A 25,192-nucleotide genomic window follows, 5' to 3' on the forward strand; every position below is an offset into this window, starting at 1 on the left:
GTTTGTAGTGTTTGAGGCATGTTTGAAGTAATTTAACGGCAAATCCTCCGTCTTTGTTCTGGCATAAACATACATCTTATACACACTCAGAATTCAGAAGAAGTGATTTAAAAAAAGGGGAAAAGCAGAACTACAATAAATTTGTCCCGAGAAGCAACTGGACATGTTTAGAAATGAAGTACACACTGGCAGCAAATGAAAAGGTGGTGATTTTCTCCACAGGGAGGCGCTGGTATCGGTGGCAAAAAGCTACACCTATGACGACGGCCCGGAGGAAACTGGACAAGACGCCTTTAGCAGGGAGCCGTTTGTCGTAATGTTCTCCTCCAAACACACTGGTAGGTGCTGTGGCTCGAGTTATACAGCTGTTTCTGCATCACACTGATAATGATGTGGATCCTCATTCAAACATTTGTGCGTGGTAGTTCCTGGGACATGTTAGTCACTAGTCCTTTATCATTCTCATGCGGTGTAAGCGCCTCCGTCACTGTCAACACTCCTTCGTTCCCTTCTCTTCTGTAGCTGTGAGAGACTTTACTCTGATCCCTCAGCACACCTCCCCAGAATCAGCTGTTCGGGAGCTAAATGCTCTCTATGACGTGGTGGCAGATGTCCGCGCTCGCTGGAACAATGATGTATTTACAGCCTACAAGTAAAAATCATTTATTTGGTGGAAAAACACACATTCGGTAAATGCGACTCACACTACTCTCCCTGCAGGACATCGTGCTGCTGGGTGACTTCAACGCAGGCTGTAGTTATGTGTCCGGGTCTGACTGGCAGCAGATCCGCATCTTCACTGACAAGACTTTCCATTGGCTGATCACTGATGCGGCCGACACTACCGTGTCGCAAACTGTCTGCCCTTACGACAGGTAGACAGATTGTGGCAGGTCGTTCTGATGTGTGCACGCAAACTCTAAACTCTAATCATCTTTCTGTGTTGCAGGATTGTTGGTCACTGCGGACATGATGAGAGGAGTGGTGAAAGATAGTGCGAAGGTGTATAACTACATGACGGACCTGAATCTCAAACAAGATCTGGTAACAGATGAATTTCAATCCTTATCTCTGTAAGAATTCATTTGAACTAAAAAGCACAACCTGCCTCATTCCCCGCTGACACTAATGGAAACGTCAATATAAAAAGTTAACATAATGCTGTATTCACTGCAAACTGAGACCATAGACTCATCAGCAAAATGTTTATGAGCTCCAATCAGAAGAGAGGCATTCTACACAAGGGCAAAGCAGTCGCCCCATCAGAAATCATGCAGTTTTTAAAGCACTTTTGCTTTTTTAATATCAGCTTTGAGCTACGAAAATCGAGCAACTTTGGTAAAGCAGTGGCTGTAGTAACGACCACAGAGATGCAAACAAAATCATAATGCAGTGTATACTGTAGTGATGGCATTACCATGCAGGCACGTTGAGTTTTTCAGCACTGGAAAGAAACCTGTGGAAACTGAAGCCGTCTGCAGCACAAACTGTGAGCCACTAAAAAGAACGGTTTCTCTGTCTCTCAGGCGTTGGCTGTCAGCGACCACTTCCCCGTGGAGGTGAAGCTGAGCGGTTAGGCTCACGTTGCTTGAACCGTGACTTCCACAAGCTTTCCACACATCGTGCTCAATCTGCAGCCAGCACAATGATCATTCAGTTGGGGACTACTGTCAGCCACAGCTTCATGAAATGCAAATGCACAATAAAGCCACTAAAAGAATTTCACTGAAAACTTGTGTGTTGTAAAGAATTCGGCTTCTTGTTGCAGTGGAGCACATTTGTCTGGAACATTTACTGAGACCCTTTGTTGATTTGGAAACCTTTAATAACGCGTGTGTATTTTATTTCACTTCTTTTGTCTGCTTAAATGTCTTCAGAGTTTAAAGTTTTTTAATTAATTTCCCAAAACAGCTCAGACACACAGCAAAACACTAACCTGCAAAACTGAGCCAAAAATGTTGAAAAAACATAAAAGAGCGGTAGAGTAATACATCTGTAGGGGAGACCGGGGATAGTTGTCACATCTTTGAGATTTCTGTCTGTAAATTGGAGCTCTTTTAAGGTAGTGGATTCAAAATGTAATGCAAAGTATTTACATGTCTCTGCTATTAAATAGTGCAGCTACTTTCTCTGCAGCACAATTACCCATTGCATGGTATGGCCTCAAACACGAAGAGTGAAATGTTACAATTAACCCCATAGTCTGGGTTAGTTGTAACATATCCTGGGGTGAAATGTAACACAATGAAATAAGAGTACTAACAAAACATTAACATGTAATCTTTGTTTATTCAACACATGAATGCACTTAGAGCCATTTATGTAGCTGTGTGTGTGTGTGTGTGTGTGTGTGTGTGTGTGTGTGTGTGTGTGTGTGTGTGTGTGTGTGTGTGTGTGTGTGTGTGAGACAGAATGCAGAAATCTAGCTTAAATTCCAAATTATGGAATTTTCTGCAACTGAATATTTCATTAACTTTGGTTGGTCTTCCTTGAGTTTGGGCATTATAACCTACAACTTTTGCACCAACTTTGAACATAACAATGAAGCTGAAAAAATGTAGCTGTGCACCAGCATCGCAATTCCATTACTTTTGGGTTTCGTGCACCCATCCTGATTTATTTCCACTACCAGTACTTCCTACTGGTCCATCTCTGACACAGTGGTCAGCATAATGTATGTGTGGGAACACAAACAGTGGAGGAATTGTGTTGCCAATGGCATTAACCGCATACACAAAAGCGACCAGTGAACCTCTCTCTGCTGATGTCGTTGCCCCAACTTGTTTAATATAAGTTAAAGTAATAGTGTGGTAAGTTGTAACATCTGCATTATTGTTACAACTGACCCCGACTGTTGCTGTTACAACTGACCCAGACTCCTATAGCCATGAACTAGCTAACATTACAGCCAACGGCTAAAACATTAGCACTAAAGACCTACACAGAATATATCCCCATAGACATACAAATAACACAATTTAAGCTTGATGAGTTTAACTGCAAAGCAGATAATGCTATTAGAAATTGAAATAAAGTAGAAAAACTTACTTTTTGGCATACAAATGACTTTTTTTCGTGTTAAATTGTCTGTGTTTGACAAAATGTGCTGATTTTTCACATGTGATAGCAGAACTGAGTTGGGCATGCACAGGATGAGTCACATCATTTGAAACTTAGCCCTGATTGGAGAAACTGGAAGTGTTACAACTGACCCACGTTACAACTATCCCCGGTCTCCCCTACACAAAAGAAGAAACAATGTATTCATTAAAGATTATTTTCAGTCATCTTCAGTTACTCCTGTAAAGCTGAAATGTGTTCACCACATATGTTAACCTGTGATTTTTAAACACTGAAATGGAAAATCAGGTTGTCTGCATACAAAAAGCTAAAGACGCCTGGGAAATAGAGACACTAGAGTTTCTAATAGCGTCCAAGAGAAGTGTGCTTGGAGAGACGATAGCTGACTGCAGCCTCAAGATGGCAGTGATGTAGAAGCACATCACTTATGCTTTGGTATAACTGACTAGACAAGCACTGCTTGTCCTGGCTGAACAGTTGAGTTGGGGTTGCTGTAGTTCAGTTCTACTAATTGGAAGGTTTGCAGTTCAATACCAAGCTGCTGCAAAATACTTAGCCTCCCCCCCGAGGATGTAATATTAAAGTGAATACACGTGCTGATTTCATCTCTTTACATGAAAGAACATTTACTTTTCCAGGAGTCACATTAGTGACATTAGTGACTTGTAGCTTTAGGCTTAGTAGACGACTCACACATTGACAAATCCAAACACATTTGAGGGTAATACTCTTAAATGTGTAAATGTAGTGCTCAAAGAAAACAGGGAGCACCACAGCAGAGGTCATTCATGTCTGTCACACACAGGACGTGACAGTGAAAAGTGTGGAGACACTGCACACCTGAAGTTTAGCCGATTGTGTTGCGCTGACACTCAGGTCCTTTTGAAGTGTCGTATATTGATTCAATTGTCCAAAACACAAACATACAAAGAATGAAAAATGCTCCTTGTTATAAGAATGCAAGATTCATTTTGATTTGGTTGTCCGCTGAATTTTTAACATTCTCAGCTGTCATTTGAATGTAGAGACGTCTGAGTTACAGAGATAATGAATGAGAACCACACGCTTTAATCCATTTAATGTATGAATCCAGACATTTATTTGGATATTTCACAGTAAAAACCAAACATTTGTTAGAGATGACAAAGGCTTTGCCACATTTAGATGCACTAAAGGTCAGATTTGCTGTTAGTCCTTCATATGTGAGACTCTTTTGCAACAATTAGCAGTTTGCTCGCGTAAGCATACTGCAGGTAATGCTGAGTGATGGAGAAGGCTCGGCAGGTTGCCCGAGTGTACGGCTCTTCAAACCAAAACAAAAAGTCACACCCTAACCTCGAGTGTTTTTATTAACACCTTGAGGGGTAAATGCTGGGTTTTATCCCCCAAACATGTAGACTGCTCACTGCCTGATGTCAGATCACATCTGTAGCTGGTGCTACAAAGTGTGCAAACATGTTTCCCCTCTCTAAGCCTTTCTTCTCTTAAGCATCTCCAGATACATCCCCAGGGACTTCTGAATAGAGTCCTTGGTGATGAACTTGACAAAGTTATTGACATCAACCTCTCTGTTAGCCGCCAGCTTGTCTATGGTTGGCTTCCTCATCATGGACTTTGTGAGCTGTCTGGCGTGATCTGCAAATGAAACAAATGCACATGTAAGGAAGCTGTGCATTCATATACAATTTCTTCTATGAATACTGACATGGGCTTCAATTCATTGCAAAATATATTCAATTGCAGCACTATTGTGGAGCACCTTTTATTTCTTATGTGGGAAAGTGACATTTCTAACAGGTGCTGAAAGCTTATGCTCTTTCTCTGCCTCCTGCACATCCTGCCAAGTACCAGGATGTACTAAATACTGCTGTACAGATGGAAATACACCCATATCGACACTTCTGAGGTACGAGGTTACATCTCCCTACATGCGGGTTCGTGCCACCTCACCTTAAAACAAACATACACTGATAGCAGCTCATTTTTTTCCTACCTGCCTTGGAAATGTTACCTGCAATTTTATTACCCAAATGGTAAATGGACTGGGTCTTATGTAGCGCGTTTCTACTCATCTGAGCGCTCAAAGCACTGATGAGGCCAATCACCGTGATGTCATCTGCAAACTTAATGATGGTGTTGGAACCATCAGCAGGTCTGCAGTCGTGGGTGAAGAGGGAGTAGAGGAAAGGGCTCATCACACAGCCTTGTGGTACACCGGTGTTCATTGTGATGGTAGATGAGCAGCGGTTATCCAGCCGGACATGTTGGGGGCGGTTGGTCAGGAAGTCCAGTAACCATTTGCAGATGAGGGAACTGATGCCCAGGTCTGTCAGTGTCCTGATGAGTTGTGAGGGGTGGATTGTATTGAACGCTGCACTGAAGTCTATAAACAGCATTCTGGGTTAGGTGTTGTTGTTGTTGTGAGATTATAATATTATTTTATGCCATGTTAGACCCCTAATTAAAGATTGTGAATTATTATGTAGTTTTAGTTTGCATTATTCTCCTGAATTAGAAGAAGGTGATAACTCTTGCATTAGTTTGCATTACATTAGACTGCTGATTTATTGTGGATGAATGATATTGTTTTATGATGCATTATACTGCTGAGTTATAAGAAATACTGTTCGCAGAAAGTCATCGCCTTATTTGTCTGATTAGAAGAGAACAGAACATGCTGGAGTTTTCTGCCCCATCTCAGCAGGAGCAGATAAACAGGGAGCCAAGGTCGTAGCTTAGGCGCTGTGTGAGAGAAAGCATGTGAATGTTTAGGCTTTTTATGATAAGGTGGAGACACCAGAGGCTATAAGAGTTTGATCAATGCTCCACCATTTTGAGATCTGATGCTGTCTGCGTACGGTGTCCATCTCCCACGCGTGTGATCATTAAAATCATCGTTTGACTCAACCCGGCCGGACCAGTGTTGTTATTGTGGTTTTTCCTCTTGTCTCCATCCCCAATATTTGAACTCGTAACATTGTCCAGGTGTGAGAGGACAGAGTGCAGTGCGATGGAGACTGCATCCTCTGTGCTCCTGTTCTGGCGGTATGCGAATTGGTGGGGGTCCAGGGTGGGGGGGGAGACAGGATTTGAAGTGTGCTAGGACCAGCTGCTCTAAGCACTCAGTGATGATGGGGGTGAGTGCTACTGGGCGGTAGTCATTGAGGCAAGATGGGTTGGAGTTTTTCTGTAACGGGACAATGGAGGTGGATTTGAAGCAGGCCGGTACCACAGCGTGGGCCAAGGACAGATTGAATATGTCTGTCAGCACTCCTGCAAGCTCCCCAGAACACGCTCTGAGAACACGACCGGGGATGCCATCAGGACCTGCAGCCTTGTGGACATTGATCCTGCTCAGCACCGCTCCTACATCGGTGGGGGAGAGAGTCAGTGGGTGGTGGTCTGGCGTCACGTCTGCTTCGGTTGTGGTTGTGGGGTTCCCTCGCTCAAAACAAGCATAAAAGTTGTTGAGCTCGTTGAGGAAGGAGACATCAGAGGATGCGGGGGAGGGTTTGGTGGTCCTGTAGTCTGTGATGGTCTGGAGTCCTTGCCACATGCGTCGGGGGTTGGAGTTGGAGAAGTGTTCTTCTACCTTCTTTTTGTAATGGTGTTTGGCTTTTTTGATGCCCTTCTTTAGATTAGCCCTGGCTGTGCTGTAGGCGTGTGCATCTCCTGACCTAAAGGCGGTGTTGCGGGCCTTCAGGAGGAGACGAACATCCCAGTTCATCCAAGGCTTCTGGTTGGGGTACATGGTGATCCGTTTCTGGGTGTAAAGTAAAGTGTGCATGTTAGTCCCCGTAGGGATATAGTTCCTCTGCATTTAACCCATTCACCCAGTGAAGCAGTGGGCAGCCACCAATGCAGCGCCCGGGGAGCAGTGTGTAGGGACGGTACCTTGCTCAGGGGTACCTCAGGGTAGCCGTTCAGTGGAGTCGAACCACCGACCTTCCGATCATGGTGCCACCACTCTACCTACTGAGCTATCCCTGCCCACTGTCAGGTGGTGACACTGTCTGTGGTTTTGGAGATGTAATCCAGTACAGATGAGGCGTACTGGTCCAGGTCTGTGTGGGTGAACATATTCCAGTCTGTTGGTGTGGTTGAAGTTCACCTTTATGTGCTGAAGGTGAAAACACTGAGCAAAGGGAGGAGTGTATGATCTGTAGATACTATGGAAGCTGAAGATTGTACCTGACACCCGTTTGCTGCTGCCACCTTCTGGCCTTCAGGTGCTCTGGACGTGCTGTTTTTTGTCCTACAGCTTTAAGAGGCTCTGTCTCGGCTCTTAGTTGTTGGCACACCTGTTCACCATAAGTCATCACAGCACAGCTCATGGGCTGGGCTCCTCCAAAGGTAACCACCAAGCTGATGTTGGTTGGAGTTGTTTTATATGTTTAGATTAGTTTGTTGTCTCCTGCATGCTGTCATCTGCTGCTCTCCCTCAGGTATGTTCCCAGCTCAGGTGTGTTTGTGAGGGAGTGTTAGGGACCCGCAGAGACACTGGAGACAATAACTTGTACGAGCACAACTAAACTCATGGCTGCTGATCATTTAAGGTTTACCTTCAAAGTAGGAACTGCTGTCCTCCCTTAAACTGTGTGTACAGTGACTGGAGAACAATCCTCAGTGCTGGCCTACACCTGGGACACTGCAAACCAGGGTGCTTTGCTAGAAAGCAAGTTCAGCACATGCAGGATGTGTTTCTGATATCGCGGTTTCGCAATCTAGCTTTGAGCACATTCATGGTTCCTTTCATCCTCGGCACCAGTTGCTGCTTGTTGGGAACATGACCTCCAACTATCTGTCCACTAACTCTTGGGAAGAGCCCATCAGGATGCTTGGTGAAAAACCTCATTTTAAAAACAGCCCTGCACACTGTTCCTTCACCGTGACCAAAGAGTTCCATGATTCCAGATGCTGACAAGTAATGTCGCTCGATTGTAACAGATCAAGTAGTGTAATTGTGTTTGTGTGCAGTTCTTTATTTATATATTTGTATTGTCCGGGCATACGAGCACAGCTAAACCTACAGCCGCTGATCATTTAACCTTTAGCTTGGCTTCCCAGTTAAAGTGTTTACAGAGAGGGAATGATTGAATCAGGGTGTCATTTCTCATCTGCACGTGTATGTTGTCCATGCTACCTCAGAGATATTTCAAAGGAAAGGTTAGACCTGTCTCCTTGAGGGATTATTTAAAGCTTCAAGTCCTCTGATCCTCCGTCTTGCCATCAGCTCAGTTTAATCTAGACCAGGCTAAAAGTTTATTATCTTAGGATGGTCTAAGTCATCTGGATGTAAAGTGACTTTAATGTGCATTTCGGCTCCGGAGCCTAATAAAGCTCTTTCCTGGCAGGTGTTGGTGGGTCGAGCAGTCTGACGGAGGAACGTAGTCGGCCATCTTGGAAAGAAGAAAATGTTTTCTTCACACACGGTGAGAAAAACATCGTTTTTATAAATCATGAGTCCGAACATTTTACAGACTTTTATACGTGAAATTGTTCGTAGTTTATAAACACATCTGGAAGTGCCGTGCAAACCAAGGCCGAGCTGCTTTTAGGAAACGTGAAAAGTCTATCAGTACAACTTTCATGAATGATCAACATTTATTGTCATTATATCATTATGATTATTGTTAACTACCAGCCTTTAGTAATTATTTACAGTTTTCCAGAACATGAGAAACAAAATGCATGTTAAGAAAAGAAAATAGTAAATGGAAAGACGAAGGCTTCAACCTCTTAGACCTTTCCTTATTTCCACTTTGTAAATGAGGACTGTGTGCAAGAGGTGCAAGTGCACGGGTGAAGTCGCACTGTCCCCTCTGCATTTGATTGTCCCTCGTTGGGTCGGGCGTAAAGACTGAGCAGGGCAATCAGCTGGTAGAACCGATGTCCACAAGATGCAATCAGCGATGCACTTGTTTAAATGTATTTTATGCAATAATACAGTCTTTCTTTTCCAAAACGCATCCAAACAATTTACAGCACAACAGGTTACTATTATGGGCATCATCCAACAAACATGTTTCTTATCGAAGCAGAGAGGCCGGCACGACAAAACAAGATTTAACTCAAACACTTATTAAGCTTCTGACTCCCTGCCTGTGTCTTTGTTGCTGTAGGAACAAGACGCCAAAGAGAGCCCAACACCTCAGTGCTCTCAGTTGGCTGAAGATGCTCACTCAAGTGCAAACTTACTTGAGCACTACAGGTGTGATCAGTGTAACAAGAAGTTTCATGCCCCGTCTCACCTCAGAAGACACCAGCGCATCCACAGTGGGGAAAAGCCCTTCAGTTGTGACCAGTGTGGAAAGACTTTTACTCGGAAAAGCAACTTAAAAACACATCACCTCAGCCACAGCGGCGTCAAACCACACATGTGCCACCAGTGTGGAAAGACATTTAGTTTGATGGGCAACTTGAGAACTCATCAGCACCTGCACAGAGGAGTCAAACCATACGCATGTAGCCAGTGTGAGAAGGCTTTTACTCAGATGAGATACTTAAAAATCCATGAGATGGTCCACAGCGGAGAAAAACCCCACACATGTGAGGAGTGCGGAAAGACATTTAGTTTGATGGGCAACTTGAGAACTCATCAGCGCCTGCACAGAGGAGTCAAACCATACGCATGTAGCCAGTGTGGGAAGGCTTTTGCTCAGATGAGCTACTTAAAAATCCATGAGATGGTCCACAGCGGAGAAAAACCCCACACATGTGAGGAGTGCGGAAAGGCTTTTAATCATCAGAGCAACTTAAAGAGACACAAACTGGTCCACAGTGGAGTTAAAGCACACAAGTGTGACCAGTGTGGGAGGGCTTTTGCTTTGAAGTCGAGCTTGGCGACACACAAGCTGGCGCCGCATGTGACCTTTCTGGGAAAATCTCCAGCCAGCGACCCCAGAAACACGCCAACAGACGCTGATACGTGATCGGTGCAGCAGTTCAGTTTACACAAACTCGAGCTTAAGTCAACCCTACACTTACTGACCATGGACAATAACCAGTGTGACAAAGCCTAGAACCAGTTTAGAGGTAATTCAGTCAGTTTTTTTAAACAAGCTAATGTGTATATAAAAGATTTGTTACTGGTAATACAGCAAAACGTTATTGTAGTTTTTAAAGTTCAAGTTAAACCATGTGAAATAAGTTGGATAATACACGGTGTTACATATGGGACACAAACGCAGCGTTTTGGGACAACATGGTTTCTGTTGGGTTTACACAAACTGTAAAAATGTTATTACAATGTTATTACAATGTTATTACAATGTTATTACAATGTTATTACAATGTTATTACAATGTTATTACAATGTTATTACAATGTTATTACAATGTTATTACAATGTTATTACAATGTTATTACAATGTTAGCTCTACATGGGTGTTAGATTTCAAAATAAAATCCTTTTAAACGATCGTCTCGTTTCATTTATCACCAGCAGAACAGTCTCCAACAGTGTCCAACTTTATGGCTCATAATGGGCAAAGACGCGGCTACAACTTTGATGCTAATCTGAAGTGAATAAAACTATAATAGGACATGAAATGCATTTAGATCTGTACATATGCTGTAATGATCACATGATGTGGCGCCATCCTTTCTGAAATTAAACCGACAACAGATTTGTTGTCTGGGGCATTTAACACAAACTGATTTGAATAAAACGACATCATGAATGCAAAAAACGATGCAGCTGCATTCATATTCATATTTCCTCCTCGGTTCCAACTATTAATACAGAAATGCAAATGCGTCATTCTTGTCTTGAAATTTAAACACAGGTTTATAAACGGTCTCAGCAGTTCTTAAGTACATTTAGTAAAACAGGTAAACACTTACTAAAATACAGTCATTGTGTCCTTACATGCTGTCGTTTTAGCAGACTCTCAAACCAGTTTCAGTCCAGTAGTGTCCGTATCACTGCCGCCCAAAACCAGTATCACGAGCTCAGTGTGTCACATGGCCTTGCTTGACCAGATGGTGCTATTCAAAATGTTGCCAAAAGGGATAATGAGCATCACTCTCATGCCAACAGTTATGGCAAAGATTTTATTCTGCACGTTTGATCTGAGACACAACTGGTTATCCATCAAAGTTCAACACTTTAAAGTCCACAACTTTCCACACTCTGATAAGCACATCCCAGCGGTGACCGCCCCGCCGGTTCCCAGATTGCAGCCTTGCCGTTCGCTCTGGGGCTTATTTTTAGCTACACACATGGCACTTTTCCATTTTATCATTCTTTATTAAACATCTTACAAAGAAGTATTTAACTTTAATTAGTTTTACCAGAGTGTGCATGTTTATGGATGTTAGAGAAAAATATAATATAAAATAAAATATAAATATAAGGTGCAGATACTGCACATCTGCACCCCCCAACAGGTCACATGTGCATATAACCAAAAGTCAAATACAGAAAATGATCCTGCTACTTTGGCCCTAGTGCAACTCTCTGTTGGTCTTTGGTTTAAACTGCAAGAGTGGCTACAAATCTGTGGTTAAGCTGCACTTCCTGCTGTTTCTCCCTCTGTACTCGTTGCTCTTTAGGTCAGTATGTGGTAGTTTTCCATGTCCCAGTGGAGATTTCCTCTCGTGCAAGCTTTCCTCACGCGCACACTGAGCCCTCATCCTTTCTACACAAAATTCGTTTGTCTACTTCATAAACAAGACTAATAGTCAGCAAACATCTTGGCTTCACTTGGATTCTCAAGTTTAAAATACATGGAAAGTTTGGGAAACTATGGTTTACCCTGACGGGAGCATGAATGTGGACAGCAGCGGTGGCACCGAAATTTATTCAGTATTTGCTGAGGCATCAGATTCTCGACAGCTGGCAGTAAAGAAAGAGTCAGGAGGCTGGGTGTAGTGGACACCGGTATATGTCTAAGCACCGACCTGGCAGATCTGATTACAATGTTAAAAACATAGAGCTTAACCCTCATCAGTAACATGACAACTGTAACATGCTGTAAGTATGAGCACTTTTATGAAACTTCACTAAAGTGTATTATTGTGTTGTCAAGCTTGAATGCATTGTAAGTGAATGGGTTCTGTTTGTTCAGCTACAACTGGGAAGAAAAACTTTCTGACCAATAAGGTGGAGACGGTGGCATACTTGTGTTGTATCAGCCTATCGGAAGGTTTTTGAAGGTCTGATTTCAAGATATAACACTGGGACAGATGATAGTTTAACAAGGCTGTAGCAATATTACTGTTGTTATTGTTAATGACTGTTACGTGTCTCTGCTGGAGCAGACCTAGAGTAGATATTATGTTTTGTCTGTCCCTGCTCTCATGAACAAGGCATCTTTCAAACTGCTTGAAGGAATTTCTTCAGTTTCCGTAAGGATTTTGCCAAAGTTTAAGGTCATCCCAACACTGCGACACTCATTCTGAGTTCATTTGTGAAGTGTGACAGAACTTCACACAAATGCCAAACAGGACAACAGCAAGTTAAAACAATGCTGAAGTGTTTTTATTGTATGACGAGCAGAAAAGAATTTGAGGTTGCAACGTTATCCTTGTTGCACTGCAATCTTGGGATGTGAGAACCTGAAAGCCTGAAATCTGTACCCCATCCACAACACACCTTTTCTCTGTACTCCTCCCCAGCACCCTGCAGTCACATGCGCCTGCAGGTAGATAAAAACCTCAAAAGAGACACTGGTCGCCATTCTGCTCAGAAGCTTTTCAGGAGCTTTCAGAAGATTCACGAGTTCAGGCGTCTCCACCGTGCAGACATACAGGAGCAGGTATGGACCTCTCACTCGCTACAAAAACATCTGAGCTGTATTCGGTGCAATACTGTGAGCCAGTTTCTTGTTTAGAGTGGATGTTTCAGGCTACAGCAGCATTACAGTAACTTTTGTGCATTTTTCCTGCAGTAATTGTGCGTTTACAAACACATTTCAGCAGCACATGCAAACCATCACAGTATAAATGCAGCTCTCTGTTTCCATATTTGGCAACCTTTGGTCTTCCACAACAGCTCCAGGACGGTGTAACCAGGGCAACAGAGTAATATATTGTCCTAAAAGGATAATATTTTACCAAGCCTTGCAACATGCTGCAAATAGCGACGCGCTAAATAGCATGTTAGATAAACTGCCAAAAATACATCCAGAGGAGCAGGTGTTTGGTCTCTCACTCTCATGTCATGAGCTCTCAGCAGATGGTGGAACATGAGCCGCTTTGTTTTGGACTAAACTCCATGTTAAACTGGACTTTATGACAGAGAAATATGGAGTGAAAGGAAAGGCCTTACTTCAGCCTGCAAATCGGTTTTTAATGCACAGGACAGATAAAAATAAGAAAACTTTAACTTCAAAGTTGAAATATGTAAGATGTGTGAATTCTTTGAAAAACTAGGGGGTATCTAGGAATGCCTCGAGTATAAACGTAATGAACAAAAAAACACAAAGAAGAAGAAGCAAAGAGCAATGGAAACATGGACGTGTATAACATAGAACAATTACTTCTAGGCTCTGAACACAAACCCTCTGTTGTCAGATCTAGCAGATCCAGTTGTAGTAAAAACTACCACAACTTACAGGCCAATTAAACCACAATATCCCTTAAGCACAGAAGCAAAAACAGGGATCAGGCCAGTAATTGCAGATATGGAAAAAGCAGGCATTTTAGTAAAAACAACTGAAACAACCTGTAACACTCCGATTTTCCCAGTGAAAAACGCAAACACGGGGAAATATTGACTAGTACATGACCTTAGATCAATGAATGACATAACAGAACAAATCCCACCTGTGGTGGCAAATCCACACACCATTTTAAATCAAGTAATACCAAAAGAACAGTGCTTTTCTGTAACAGACCTATCAAATGCTTTCTTTTCCATACCACTACACTTTGACTCACAAAAGTTATTTGGATTCACTTTTGGCAACCAGAAGTATACCTATACAAGGTTGCCTCAGGGATTCCAGAATAGCCCCACTCTTTATGCAGAAGCTCTAAGAAAATCCATGTCATTTTGCACGCTTCCTGCCCCAGGTAAACTCCTGCTATACGTTGATGATATTTTGATTACAGGCTACACACAGACTAATTGCGTAGCAAACACACTGACAGTTTTGCAACATCTAGCGAAGCAAGGCCATAAAGTCTCACAGCATAAATTGCACTTGTGGAGCCAAGAAGTAACGTACCTTGGCCACAAACTGACAGGACAAGGCAGACAGCTGTTAGACAGCAGAAAAGTAGCTGTACAAAACGCTCCTAAGCCTCTCACCAAACAACAAATGATGAGTTATTTAGGTCTCTGCAACTTTTGCAGATGTTGGATACCTGAATATGCACTGCTGGACCAACCTTTGCAAAACCTGATCTATGGCAAACACTTAGCTCTGAAAGATGAAATAGAATGGACACCAGAGGCAGATAAAGCATTTATTGACTTAAAACTTGCCCTGCAAACAAGCACAGTTTTAGCTTTGCCTGACTGTGACAAGCACTCTCCTTCCTGCGGAAGTAGATGGTGCCGAACACAGCTGTATGCTGAAGCTAACTGAAAAAATGAAACCCCGACCAGACATTTTTAGTACACTGCAGCCTACTGTTTTAGAAGTGAAAGCTCTTACTTCCTCTTTTTCAGCACAGAGTGCAGAACTAGCGGCTATCATACGTGCATGCTGCGCAAAGGTCGAGAAATAGAAATATATAAATATTCACACTGACAGTCAATATGCGTTGCACACCAAAAAAGATAATTCAGAAATTACTGAAGGCAATAACTTTGCAGACCGAGCAGCAAAGAGGGCAGCACAGCAACCTGTACAGACTTTGATGTCTGAAACCTCACATCTAATACCACTTGATGTACTTAAAGATGGACAGAAAGCCGCACCCATCGCAGAGCAAAAGAAGTGGTTAAAGTGTGGAGCACGGCTACAAAATGACCTGTAATGGCGAACCAATACTGCCAAAATTGCTACACAAGACAGCAGCATTAGTGACACATAGCTTAACGCATTTGTCAAGGGGTGGAATGATGAATATCCTCCCCAAACACTTCTATACTCAAAATTTTGAAGCTTCAGCACAAGAGTTTATCAGAACATGCATGATTTGCCAGAAACATATTGCACAGGGGAACCTCAGGCCTAAAAGAGGCTTTTCCCCAACACCACCGCACCCATTTCACACAATCCACATGGATTTTATTAAACTGAACGAATGTCAAGCATCAAAATACGCTCTAGTAATTGTGGATGTGTTCTCAAAATGGCCAGAAATCTATCCAGTAAAAAGAGCAGATGCAATCTCAGTAGCAAAATGTTTATGCAACCATTTTATTCCTACTTACGGCATTCCTACTCTGATAAGATCAGACAATGGCCTGAGTGTTTGGGCCTGGTGAAGATGTGGATGCGACTAACCCAGGGTTCGCAAAAGCTCACACCCTTTGAAATCGTTCACGGGAGGCAATTTCCGCTTCCTCTCACTAGTGAGCCTATTAATAAGTCTATAAGAGAAACCACTCTAGCAGAGTGGATGACTAAATTATTTGAGAATAAAGAGATTGTGCTAACAATAAACTGCCGAGCGATATCTCTCCAGTTTCTTGCAGGTTGCACCCAGGTGATTGGATCCTGATCAAAGTGCTCCAGAGGAAAAATTGGAGTTCACCAAGGTGGGAAGGCCAATATCAGGCCCACCACACTGACTGCCTGCAAAATAGCAGAAAGACCATCTTGGATCCACCAAAGCCACTGCAAAAAAGTGAGTGACAACACAAGCATAGACGCCGGTTCCCCCGACTCCTAGGTGTTCCCTGGTGGAGGAAAGGGCTGTTTGGGTATATCCCGCCCTTTTGTCTTCTCGCCAGTGGTCTACTCACCTGGAGCCCGGGTGTGCCTGGTCATCATGAAGAACCTTGTCCTCATAATGACTGGCATTGCGCTCCTAGAGAGCCTACTGATACTCACCTGGAAAGACGAGGACCCACAGCACCACCTGCAGAAGAAATGGTCATATAACAACTTACACCTAAAGGATATGGATAAAGAGCACAACCACCCCTGGCTGAACAATGCCTGGTACCGGTACGTCTACAACCGAGTACATACAGAAGACAACCACACTGGCTGCTACGTCTGTTCACACCTCCCAACAACAGCAATGCAAGCCACCCTATATGGAAAATCACCCAGCCTTTCCGAAGCCCTATGTATATTCTACAAAGCCACCAGCGGAACATGTTCCCCCGAAGACATCTTTGCCTTCAAGTTTGAGTTAAAAAGACAAGGGAAAATCTTTCAATGTCAGGAGGGAACCAGGAATACAACATCCAATGTGTTTCACCTTCGCATACAGCAACAGAAAGCTGGGGATGAACCAAAACTGCTCCCAGACTTTCCGGATGCCGCAGGAAAGACAAGGACCAACCAAGACGCAAGAGGAGCACTGATGACGTGCAACCTCATGATCCAATCTGGGGCAGTGATGTGCCAGCGGAGTTCAAGTTGTGGACCACCGGACAGAAAGTCCTGCACTCACTTTTCCCATGGATCGGGAATGGAAAAAACATGCTAAGGATCGAGACTCTTGACTACCGATTTGGACTTTTCCTGAACAGCTCAACATGGATAAAACAAGGCTCAGAATGAGGAAATCGACGCGATCAGAACAGTGGTCATGCAACACAGAGTCGCCCTGGACATGATTCTCGCTGAGAGAGGGGGCCTCTGTGTCTTATTCAACACCACTTGCTGCACCCATATTCCAGATAGCGTGAATTCCTTGACCATGACCACCGCCCTGGAGAAGTTACGACAACTGAGCAATGCACAGCAACAAGACTATGTCATGAACACAGAGGACTGGCTGACCTGGCTGCTGAGCGGCAGCTGGAGGACCCTCATGATCAAAGGACTTGTCTTGATAGGAGTTCTTCTTTTATTGCTTTGCATGTTCTCTACATGCATTCTACCCTGTATCAGATCAATGATTGGCAAGATGGTACAGGCCACAGTGATCACATATGTTGGACTGCCACAAGAAGATGAACCGGACGAAGAAGATTTAGTATAGGAACACACACACTCACACATACTGAATGATGCTACAATTGAAAAGGTTATAAGCAAGTGATTGTTGGCTGATAATAAAGTATGATTGAAGTGGTGAAATACGGTAACAACAGGAGGGAATGTCAGGGAGTTTTTATTGTTTTATTTGCTTATGCTTCAAAAGTTATGTTATACATATTTCACCAGACACAGTTTTCTGTTAAAACAGGAAGCTGACCCTGTGACACTGACAAGAGATCAGTACAGAAATACACATCTGCAGAAGTTGACTCGCAGTATATTATTCTTAGAAATTGACTTGCAACACACATACTTTGTGACAAACACACACACACACACACACACACACACACACACACACACACACACACACACACACACACACACACACACACACACAGACAGCATCAGGACCTGCGTAACAGGAAATATATTTGCATATTGACGATGTAACCTATAAAAATAAACGAATACTGCAGTTCGGGGTGATTTGCTCTGAGCTTTTCACCCGTGCAGCACGTTAACCTACACAAGTGTCTCAGTGTTGTTTATTCGGCTGACTGTTTGTTAACTGTAAATCTCTGACAACCTGAAAATTATTAACCTGATAACCTGGGAAGTCATTAGCTTACATACGTGTAAAATAAATATGAAATCATTTGTAAGCGTCAGTGTTTCATGTGATTTCTAAGTCATTTTTAACATGTGACCTGTTTGGTGTAGGATGCATTTGGTGGGCACTTTGGGGCTTTTTCTGACCTTGCTGCATCTCTCTAACTCGCTGCTGCTGGGAGCCTTTAACATCAAATCCTTCGGAGACACCAAAGCCTCCAACACCACTCTGATGAACATCATTACCAAGGTCTGGGACTTTTCCCTCTTTGGTAGATATGACAGTTTGTACAAAATGTTTACATCCACCCATTTGTAATGCAATTTGGGTCAGAGTGCTTTCAAAACCAATCCAGAAGTGTTATCTTGTGTGTGCGTTTTGAAATAGTTTGAACTGAATTTTGAGAAATGCTTTGGATGATTTGGCCTGTTGCAGAAGTAAACCTGAATATTCCCAGAATATTCCCACCTCTATGCTTAAGGAATGATCAATGAAATAACTGGATGTGCAACAGCTGTAGCGTTGCCTTTACAATCTAAAGCTTAACACATGAATTTTTTCGTGCAAGGTAAAATATAAACAAACGTGATGTTGCAAGATGGACAATCAGGTGATTCATTTTCATTTTTTATGTGTGTTTTGCAGATTGTCCAACGCTATGACGTCATTCTGATCCAAGAGGTCAGAGACAGTGATCTCTCAGCAACCCAAAAACTCATGGAGTACGTCAACAAGTGAGTCCACACACCGAACATGGAACATTCAGAGTAACACTGAGCATGAAATGCAAACGTATGGAAACATAAAAGTGTGTGTTTGTTTCCCCCCAGAGATTCTCCTCAGTACAAATACATCGTCAGCGAGCCTCTCGGTGCGAGCACCTATAAAGAGCGATATCTCTTCCTTTACAGGTGCACCACGATGAAAAAAATAAGTCTCTACTCTACACACAGTGAAATGATATTTATTCAGTTCAATTTTATTTACACAGCGCCAAATCACAACAAGAGTCGCCTCAAGGCGCTTTATACTGTCAGGTAGACCCTACAATAACACATACAGAGAAAACCCAACAATCAAATGACCCCTATGAGCAGCACTTTGGCAACAGTGGGAAGGAAAAACTCCCTTTTGACAGGAAGAAACCTCCGGCAGAGTCAGGCTCAGGGAGGGGCGGCTGTTTGCAACAACACATGGTTCGTTGCAGTGATGCCGTGTAAAAAGCATTTTTAGTTCTTGCTCTAAATATGTATTTTGTAGAAAGGGAAAAAGTCTTTTTCATGGCAGAATGTGAATAGTTTGATTGTTTTCTTTGTTTCTTAAAGCCAAATAATTTAACAAAAATAAAAATGACTTGTTCACGTTGCCCGGGGTTAAAGTCAGGATTGGTGTTGGATCATCATCACTTAGACCTCAGAGGGTTAAAGAACCTCCCATAAGTTTCTCAAATAACCATTCAAAACAACTTGATTAAAAATTTATATTTCCAGCATGTTTGTAGTGTTTGAGGCATGTTTGAAGTAATTTAACGGCAAATCCTCCGTCTTTGTTCTGGCATAAACATACATCTTATACACACTCAGAATTCAGAAGAAGTGATTTTAAAAAAGGGGAAAAGCAGAACTACAATAAATTTGTCCCGAGAAGCAACTGGACATGTTTAGAAATGAAGTACACACTGGCAGCAAATGAAAAGGTGGTGATTTTCTCCACAGGGAGGCGCTGGTATCGGTGGCAAAAAGCTACACCTATGACGACGGCCCGGAGGAAACTGGACAAGATGCCTTTAGCAGGGAGCCGTTTGTCGTAATGTTCTCCTCCAAACACACTGGTAGGTGCTGTGGCTCGAGTTATACAGCTGTTTCTGCATCACACTGATAATGATGTGGATCCTCATTCAAACATTTGTGCGTGGTAGTTCCTGGGACATGTTAGTCACTAGTCCTTTATCATTCTCATGCGGTGTAAGCGCCTCCGTCACTGTCAACACTCCTTCGTTCCCTTCTCTTCTGTAGCTGTGAGAGACTTTACTCTGATCCCTCAGCACACCTCCCCAGAATCAGCTGTTCGGGAGCTAAATGCTCTCTATGACGTGGTGGCAGATGTCCGCGCTCGCTGGAACAATGATGTATTTACAGCCTACAAGTAAAAATCATTTATTTGGTGGAAAAACACACATTCGGTAAATGCGACTCACACTACTCTCCCTGCAGGACATCGTGCTGCTGGGTGACTTCAACGCAGGCTGTAGTTATGTGTCCGGGTCTGACTGGCAGCAGATCCGCATCTTCACTGACAAGACTTTCCATTGGCTGATCACTGATGCGGCCGACACTACCGTGTCGCAAACTGTCTGCCCTTACGACAGGTAGACAGATTGTGGCAGGTCGTTCTGATGTGTGCACGCAAACTCTAAACTCTAATCATCTTTCTGTGTTTGCAGGATTGTGGTCACTGCGGACATGATGAGAGGAGTGGTGAAAGATAGTGCGAAGGTGTATAACTACATGACGGACCTGAATCTCAAACAAGATCTGGTAACAGATGAATTTCAATCCTTATCTCTGTAAGAATTCATTTGAACTAAAAAGCACAACCTGCCTCATTCCCCGCTGACACTAATGGAAACGTCAATATAAAAAGTTAACATAATGCTGTATTCACTGCAACTGAGACCATAGACTCATCAGCAAAATGTTTACTGAGCTCCAATCAGAAGAGAGGCATTCTACACAAAGGGCAAAGCAGTCGCCCCATCAGAAATCATGCAGTTTTAAAGCACTTTTGCTTTTTTAATATCAGCTTTGAGCTACAGAAAATCGAGCAACTTTGTAAAGCAGTGGCTGTAGTAACGACCACAGAGATGCAAACAAAATCATAATGCAGTGTATACTGTAGTGATGGCATTACCATGCAGGCACGTTGAGTTTTTCAGCACTGGAAAGAAACCTGTGGAAACTGAAGCCGTCTGCAGCACAAACTGTGAGCCACTAAAAGAACGGTTTCTCTGTCTCTCAGGCGTTGGCTGTCAGCGACCACTTCCCCGTGGAGGTGAAGCTGAGCGGTTAGGCTCACGTTGCTTGAACCGTGACTTCCACAAGCTTTCCACACATCGTGCTCAATCTGCAGCCAGCACAATGATCATTCAGTTGGGGACTACTGTCAGCCACAGCTTCATGAAATGCAAATGCACAATAAAGCCACTAAAAGAATTTCACTGAAAACTTGTGTGTTGTAAAGAATTCGGCTTCTTGTTGCAGTGGAGCACATTTGTCTGGAACATTTACTGAGACCCTTTGTTGATTTGGAAACCTTTAATAACGCGTGTGTATTTTATTTCACTTCTTTTGTCTGCTTAAATGTCTTCAGAGTTTAAAGTTTTTTAATTAATTTCCCAAAACAGCTCAAACACACAGCAAAACACTAACCTGCAAAACTGAGCCAAAAATGTTGAAAAAAAGCGGTAGAGTAATACAATCAGTCATCTTCAGTTACTCCTGTAAAGCTGAAATGTGTTCACCACATATGTTAACCTGTGATTTTTAAACACTGAAATGGAAAATCAGGTTGTCTGCATACAAAAAGCTAAAGACGCCTGGGAAATAGAGACACTAGAGTTTCTAATAGCGTCCAAGAGAAGTGTGCTTGGAGAGACGATAGCTGACTGCAGCCTCAAGATGGCAGTGATGTAGAAGCACATCACTTATGCTTTGGTATAACTGACTAGACAAGCACTGCTTGTCCTGGCTGAACAGTTGAGTTGGGGTTGCTGTAGTTCAGTTCTACTAATTGGAAGGTTTGCAGTTCAATACCAAGCTGCTGCAAAATACTTAGCCTCCCCCCCGAGGATGTAATATTAAAGTGAATACACGTGCTGATTTCATCTCTTTACATGAAAGAACATTTACTTTTCCAGGAGTCACATTAGTGACTTGTAGCTTTAGGCTTAGTAGACGACTCACACTGACAAATCCAAACACATTTGAGGGTAATACTCTTAAATGTGTAAATGTAGTGCTCAAAGAAAACAGGGAGCACCACAGCAGAGGTCATTCATGTCTGTCACACACAGGACGTGACAGTGAAAAGTGTGGAGACACTGCACACCTGAAGTTTAGCCGATTGTGTTGCGCTGACACTCAGGTCCTTTTGAAGTGTCGTATATTGATTCAATTGTCCAAAACACAAACATACAAAGAATGAAAAATGCTCCTTGTTATAAGAATGCAAGATTCATTTTGATTTGGTTGTCCGCTGAATTTTTAACATTCTCAGCTGTCATTTGAATGTAGAGACGTCTGAGTTACAGAGATAATGAATGAGAACCACACGCTTTAATCCATTTAATGTATGAATCCAGACATTTATTTGGATATTTCACAGTAAAAACCAAACATTTGTTAGAGATGACAAAGGCTTTGCCACATTTAGATGCACTAAAGGTCAGATTTGCTTAGTCCTTCATATGTGAGACTCTTTTGCAACAATTAGCAGTTTGCTCGTGTAAGCATACTGCAGGTAATGCTGAGTGATGGAGAAGGCTCGGCAGGTTGCCCGAGTGTACGGCTCTTCAAACCAAAACAAAAAGTCACACCCTAACCTCGAGTGTTTTTATTAACACCTTGAGGGGTAAATGCTGGGTTTTATCCCCCAAACATGTAGACTGCTCACTGCCTGATGTCAGATCACATCTGTAGCTGGTGCTACAAAGTGTGCAAACATGTTTCCCCTCTCTAAGCCTTTCTTCTCTTAAGCATCTCCAGATACATCCCCAGGGACTTCTGAATAGAGTCCTTGGTGATGAAACTTGACAAAGTTATTGACATCAGCCTCTCTGTTAGCCGCCAGCTTGTCTATGGTTGGCTTCCTCATCATGGACTTTGTGAGCTGTCTGGCGTGATCTGCAAATGAAACAAATGCACATGTAAGGAAGCTGTGCATTCATATACAATTTCTTCTATGAATACTGACATGGGCTTCAATTCATTGCAAAATATATTCAATTGCAGCACTATTGTGGAGCACCTTTTATTTCTTATGTGGGAAAGTGACATTTCTAACAGGTGCTGAAAGCTTATGCTCTTTCTCTGCCTCCTGCACATCCTGCCAAGTACCAGGATGTACTAAATACTGCTGTACAGATGGAAATACACCCATATCGACACTTCTGAGGTACGAGGTTACATCTCCCCTACATGCGGGTTCGTGGCACCTCACCTTAAAACAAACATACACTGATAGCAGCTCATTTTTTTCCTACCTGCCTTGGAAATGTTACCTGCAATTTTATTACCCAAATGGTAAATGGACTGGTTCTTATGTAGCGCGTTTCTACTCATCTGAGCGCTCAAAGCACTGATGAGGCCAATCACCGTGATGTCATCTGCAAACTTAATGATGGTGTTGGAACCATCAGCAGGTCTGCAGTCGTGGGTGAAGAGGGAGTAGAGGAAAGGGCTCATCACACAGCCTTGTGGTACACCGGTGTTCATTGTGATGGTAGATGAGCAGCGGTTATCCAGCCGGACATGTTGGGGGCGGTTGGTCAGGAAGTCCAGTAACCATTTGCAGATGAGGGAACTGATGCCCAGGTCTGTCAGTTTCCTGATGAGTTGTGAGGGGTGGATTGTATTGAATGCTGAACTGAAGTCTATAAACAGCATTCTGGCGTAGGTGTTGTTGTTGTCCAGGTGTGAGAGGACAGAGTGCAGTGCGATGGAGACTGCATCCTCTGTGCTCCTGTTCTGGCGGTATGCGAATTGGTGGGGGTCCAGGGTGGGGGGAGACAGGATTTGAAGTGTGCTAGGACCAGCTGCTCTAAGCACTTAGTGATGATGGGGGTGAGTGCTACTGGGCGGTAGTCATTGAGGCAAGATGGGTTGGAGTTTTTGGGTATCGGGACGATGGAGGTGGATTTGAAGCAGGCCGGTACCACAGCGTGGGCCAAGGACAGACTGAATATGTCTGTGAGCACTCCTGCAAGCTCCCCAGAACACGCTCTGAGAACACGCCCGGGGATGCCATCAGGACCTGCAGCCTTGTGGACACTGATCCTGCTCAGCACCGCTCCTACATCGGTGGGGGAGAGAGTCAGAGGTTGGTGGTCTGCTTTGGTTGTGGGGTTCCCTCGCTCAAAACGAGCATAAAAGTTGTTGAGCTCATTGAGGAAGGAGACATCAGAGCAGAGGAGGAGCCAGACATTTGAAACACCCGGGGCTTAGCCCTAAAGGGTAGTATGCATGTGGGATTTTTTTTTTTTTTGAGGGGGGGGGGGGGGGGGTGTAGAAATGACTGAAAGATTAATAGGCTCTGTTTTGAGTTTTGTTCAAAAAAGAATGACTTCATATAGGGAAATATATATATCACAAATGCAGGACACCATAAACTAGTTTTTTAATTAAGCAGCAAGGCAGAACAAAGTCGGGGCTGTATCAAGACACAGGGACTGAACCCCAATTCAACCAGACCCAGAACTGATCCAGAATTAAAACAGGACTACAACAGTTCAAAAGCAGGATTACTGAGGACTTAACCAAGACATAACCACAATCAGAACTAGATGATAGTAGCACTAAAAATCATCATAGACCTGCACTACACTTATTTATTTAATTCTACCAAAGTATATTTAGATTGAGAAAAGTTTATATAATTATTCAGCCTTGTTGTGCAAACAAACCTGCATAACTTAATAAATATAGAATTTGAAAAATAGCAAACCTAAAAAGAAACACTAGGTACGAGATACATGAGTACCTATGATACAGTGATACTTTTAGTAAGCAACCATTTGACTAACATGTGTCTCACCTGCTCTTGTTCATCTCTGTTCTGTCCTCTTCTCTCTCATCTCTCTCTGCTCCTCTCTCTCCCTCTTTGTGCTGACAATCATCAAATATACAGTTGAAACCACATATTTACAAACTCTTCAGATCAAAACACAAACACTTTTTTAATTGTAACATCAAATCAGACTAAATGTTTATTTTTTTAGATTGATAAATATAAAAACATATTTGTTAACTTTAAGAGTAAAGAGAGAAACTGTCTGTGTTTTTTAATTGCAAATGGCACCAAATTGTATTCAAACTTGAGCCACACTTATGGAGCTCCACGATTCTTCTCCTGGTGTTTTGGTTGATATCTCTTGATTTTCCCATGTCACAGAAACAGCCTCTGTGTTTTGCCTTATATGCATCCACAGCTGTGCCACCAGTTTACTCACATGGACTCTACGAACCTATCAGAAGCTTCTTCAGCTCAGAATGGAATCCTCTGGAGTTTCTTATTAATTAACAATAAACTTAGTGTACATGTACTCCTAAATTTAATGAAAGTGATAAAAAATAGACAGCTCTGTCTCTCTTTATTCTAACATTTAACTAATTCAAAATATATTTCAATATTTATCTAAAACAAAAGTTTACTCTAAATTGATGTT

At 42.8% G+C, this 25,192-nt stretch overlaps 3 protein-coding genes and 1 long non-coding RNA gene across 6 annotated transcripts in view; all 4 read left to right on the forward strand.

The window, feature by feature from the left end:
* The window catches only part of LOC113019952 (deoxyribonuclease-1-like), a 1,953-nt gene extending 1,049 nt beyond the window's left edge, over positions 1 to 904 (forward strand). Inside the window, exons 2-4 of the mRNA XM_026163615.1 lie at positions 204 to 338; positions 523 to 635; positions 721 to 904. Of these exons, the coding sequence (XP_026019400.1) occupies positions 204 to 338; positions 523 to 635; positions 721 to 879 (407 nt within the window). The 3' untranslated portion in view covers positions 880 to 904. The remainder of the gene's footprint in view (positions 1 to 203; positions 339 to 522; positions 636 to 720) is intronic.
* Positions 905 to 962: 58 nt separating this feature from the next.
* On the forward strand, positions 963 to 1,732 carry LOC113021464 (uncharacterized). The gene is made up of 2 exons (XR_003272299.1): positions 963 to 1,044; positions 1,527 to 1,732. It is a non-coding gene; the product is annotated as an uncharacterized LOC113021464 (long non-coding RNA).
* Positions 1,733 to 7,343: 5,611 nt separating this feature from the next.
* On the forward strand, positions 7,344 to 10,322 carry LOC113021460 (zinc finger protein 239-like). 2 transcript variants are annotated; one of them, XM_026166170.1, is made up of 3 exons: positions 7,344 to 7,434; positions 8,436 to 8,513; positions 9,204 to 10,322. In XM_026166170.1, exons 2-3 carry the CDS (start codon positions 8,496 to 8,498, stop codon positions 10,011 to 10,013), a joined length of 828 nt encoding a protein of 275 aa, XP_026021955.1. In that variant the 5' UTR covers positions 7,344 to 7,434; positions 8,436 to 8,495; the 3' UTR covers positions 10,014 to 10,322. The 2 variants fall into 2 exon arrangements, with proteins under 2 accessions (XP_026021955.1, XP_026021954.1); XM_026166169.1 differs by lacking the exon at positions 7,344 to 7,434 and adding an exon at positions 7,441 to 7,526.
* A 2,380-nt stretch (positions 10,323 to 12,702) lies between these two features.
* Positions 12,703 to 20,975, forward strand: LOC113021455 (deoxyribonuclease-1). 2 transcript variants are annotated; one of them, XM_026166158.1, is made up of 9 exons: positions 12,703 to 12,842; positions 17,862 to 18,000; positions 18,397 to 18,485; positions 18,561 to 18,662; positions 19,467 to 19,582; positions 19,767 to 19,879; positions 19,965 to 20,119; positions 20,195 to 20,288; positions 20,770 to 20,975. In XM_026166158.1, exons 2-9 carry the CDS (start codon positions 17,863 to 17,865, stop codon positions 20,818 to 20,820), a joined length of 858 nt encoding a protein of 285 aa, XP_026021943.1. In that variant the 5' UTR covers positions 12,703 to 12,842; position 17,862; the 3' UTR covers positions 20,821 to 20,975. The 2 variants fall into 2 exon arrangements, with proteins under 2 accessions (XP_026021943.1, XP_026021944.1); XM_026166159.1 differs by having other exon boundaries at positions 18,582 to 18,662.
* Positions 20,976 to 25,192: the final 4,217 nt, after the last annotated feature.

This window comes from Astatotilapia calliptera, chromosome 4, assembly GCF_900246225.1.
Source record: "Astatotilapia calliptera chromosome 4, fAstCal1.2, whole genome shotgun sequence".
NCBI classification, from domain to species: Eukaryota; Metazoa; Chordata; class Actinopteri; order Cichliformes; family Cichlidae; genus Astatotilapia; species Astatotilapia calliptera.

Excerpts from the sequence above, each read along its gene's own strand:
- LOC113021455 (XM_026166158.1), top strand. The coding sequence starts at position 17,863 with ATGCATTTGGTGGGCACTTTGGGGCTTTTTCTGACCTTGCTGCATCTC. Across the intron at positions 18,486-18,560 it reads CTCATGGAGTACGTCAACAA|TGTGTGTTTGTTTCCCCCCA; the intron begins GTGAGTCCACAC and ends GAAACATAAAAG. Across the intron at positions 20,289-20,769 it reads TGAATCTCAAACAAGATCTG|GCGTTGGCTGTCAGCGACCA; the intron begins GTAACAGATGAA and ends TCTGTCTCTCAG.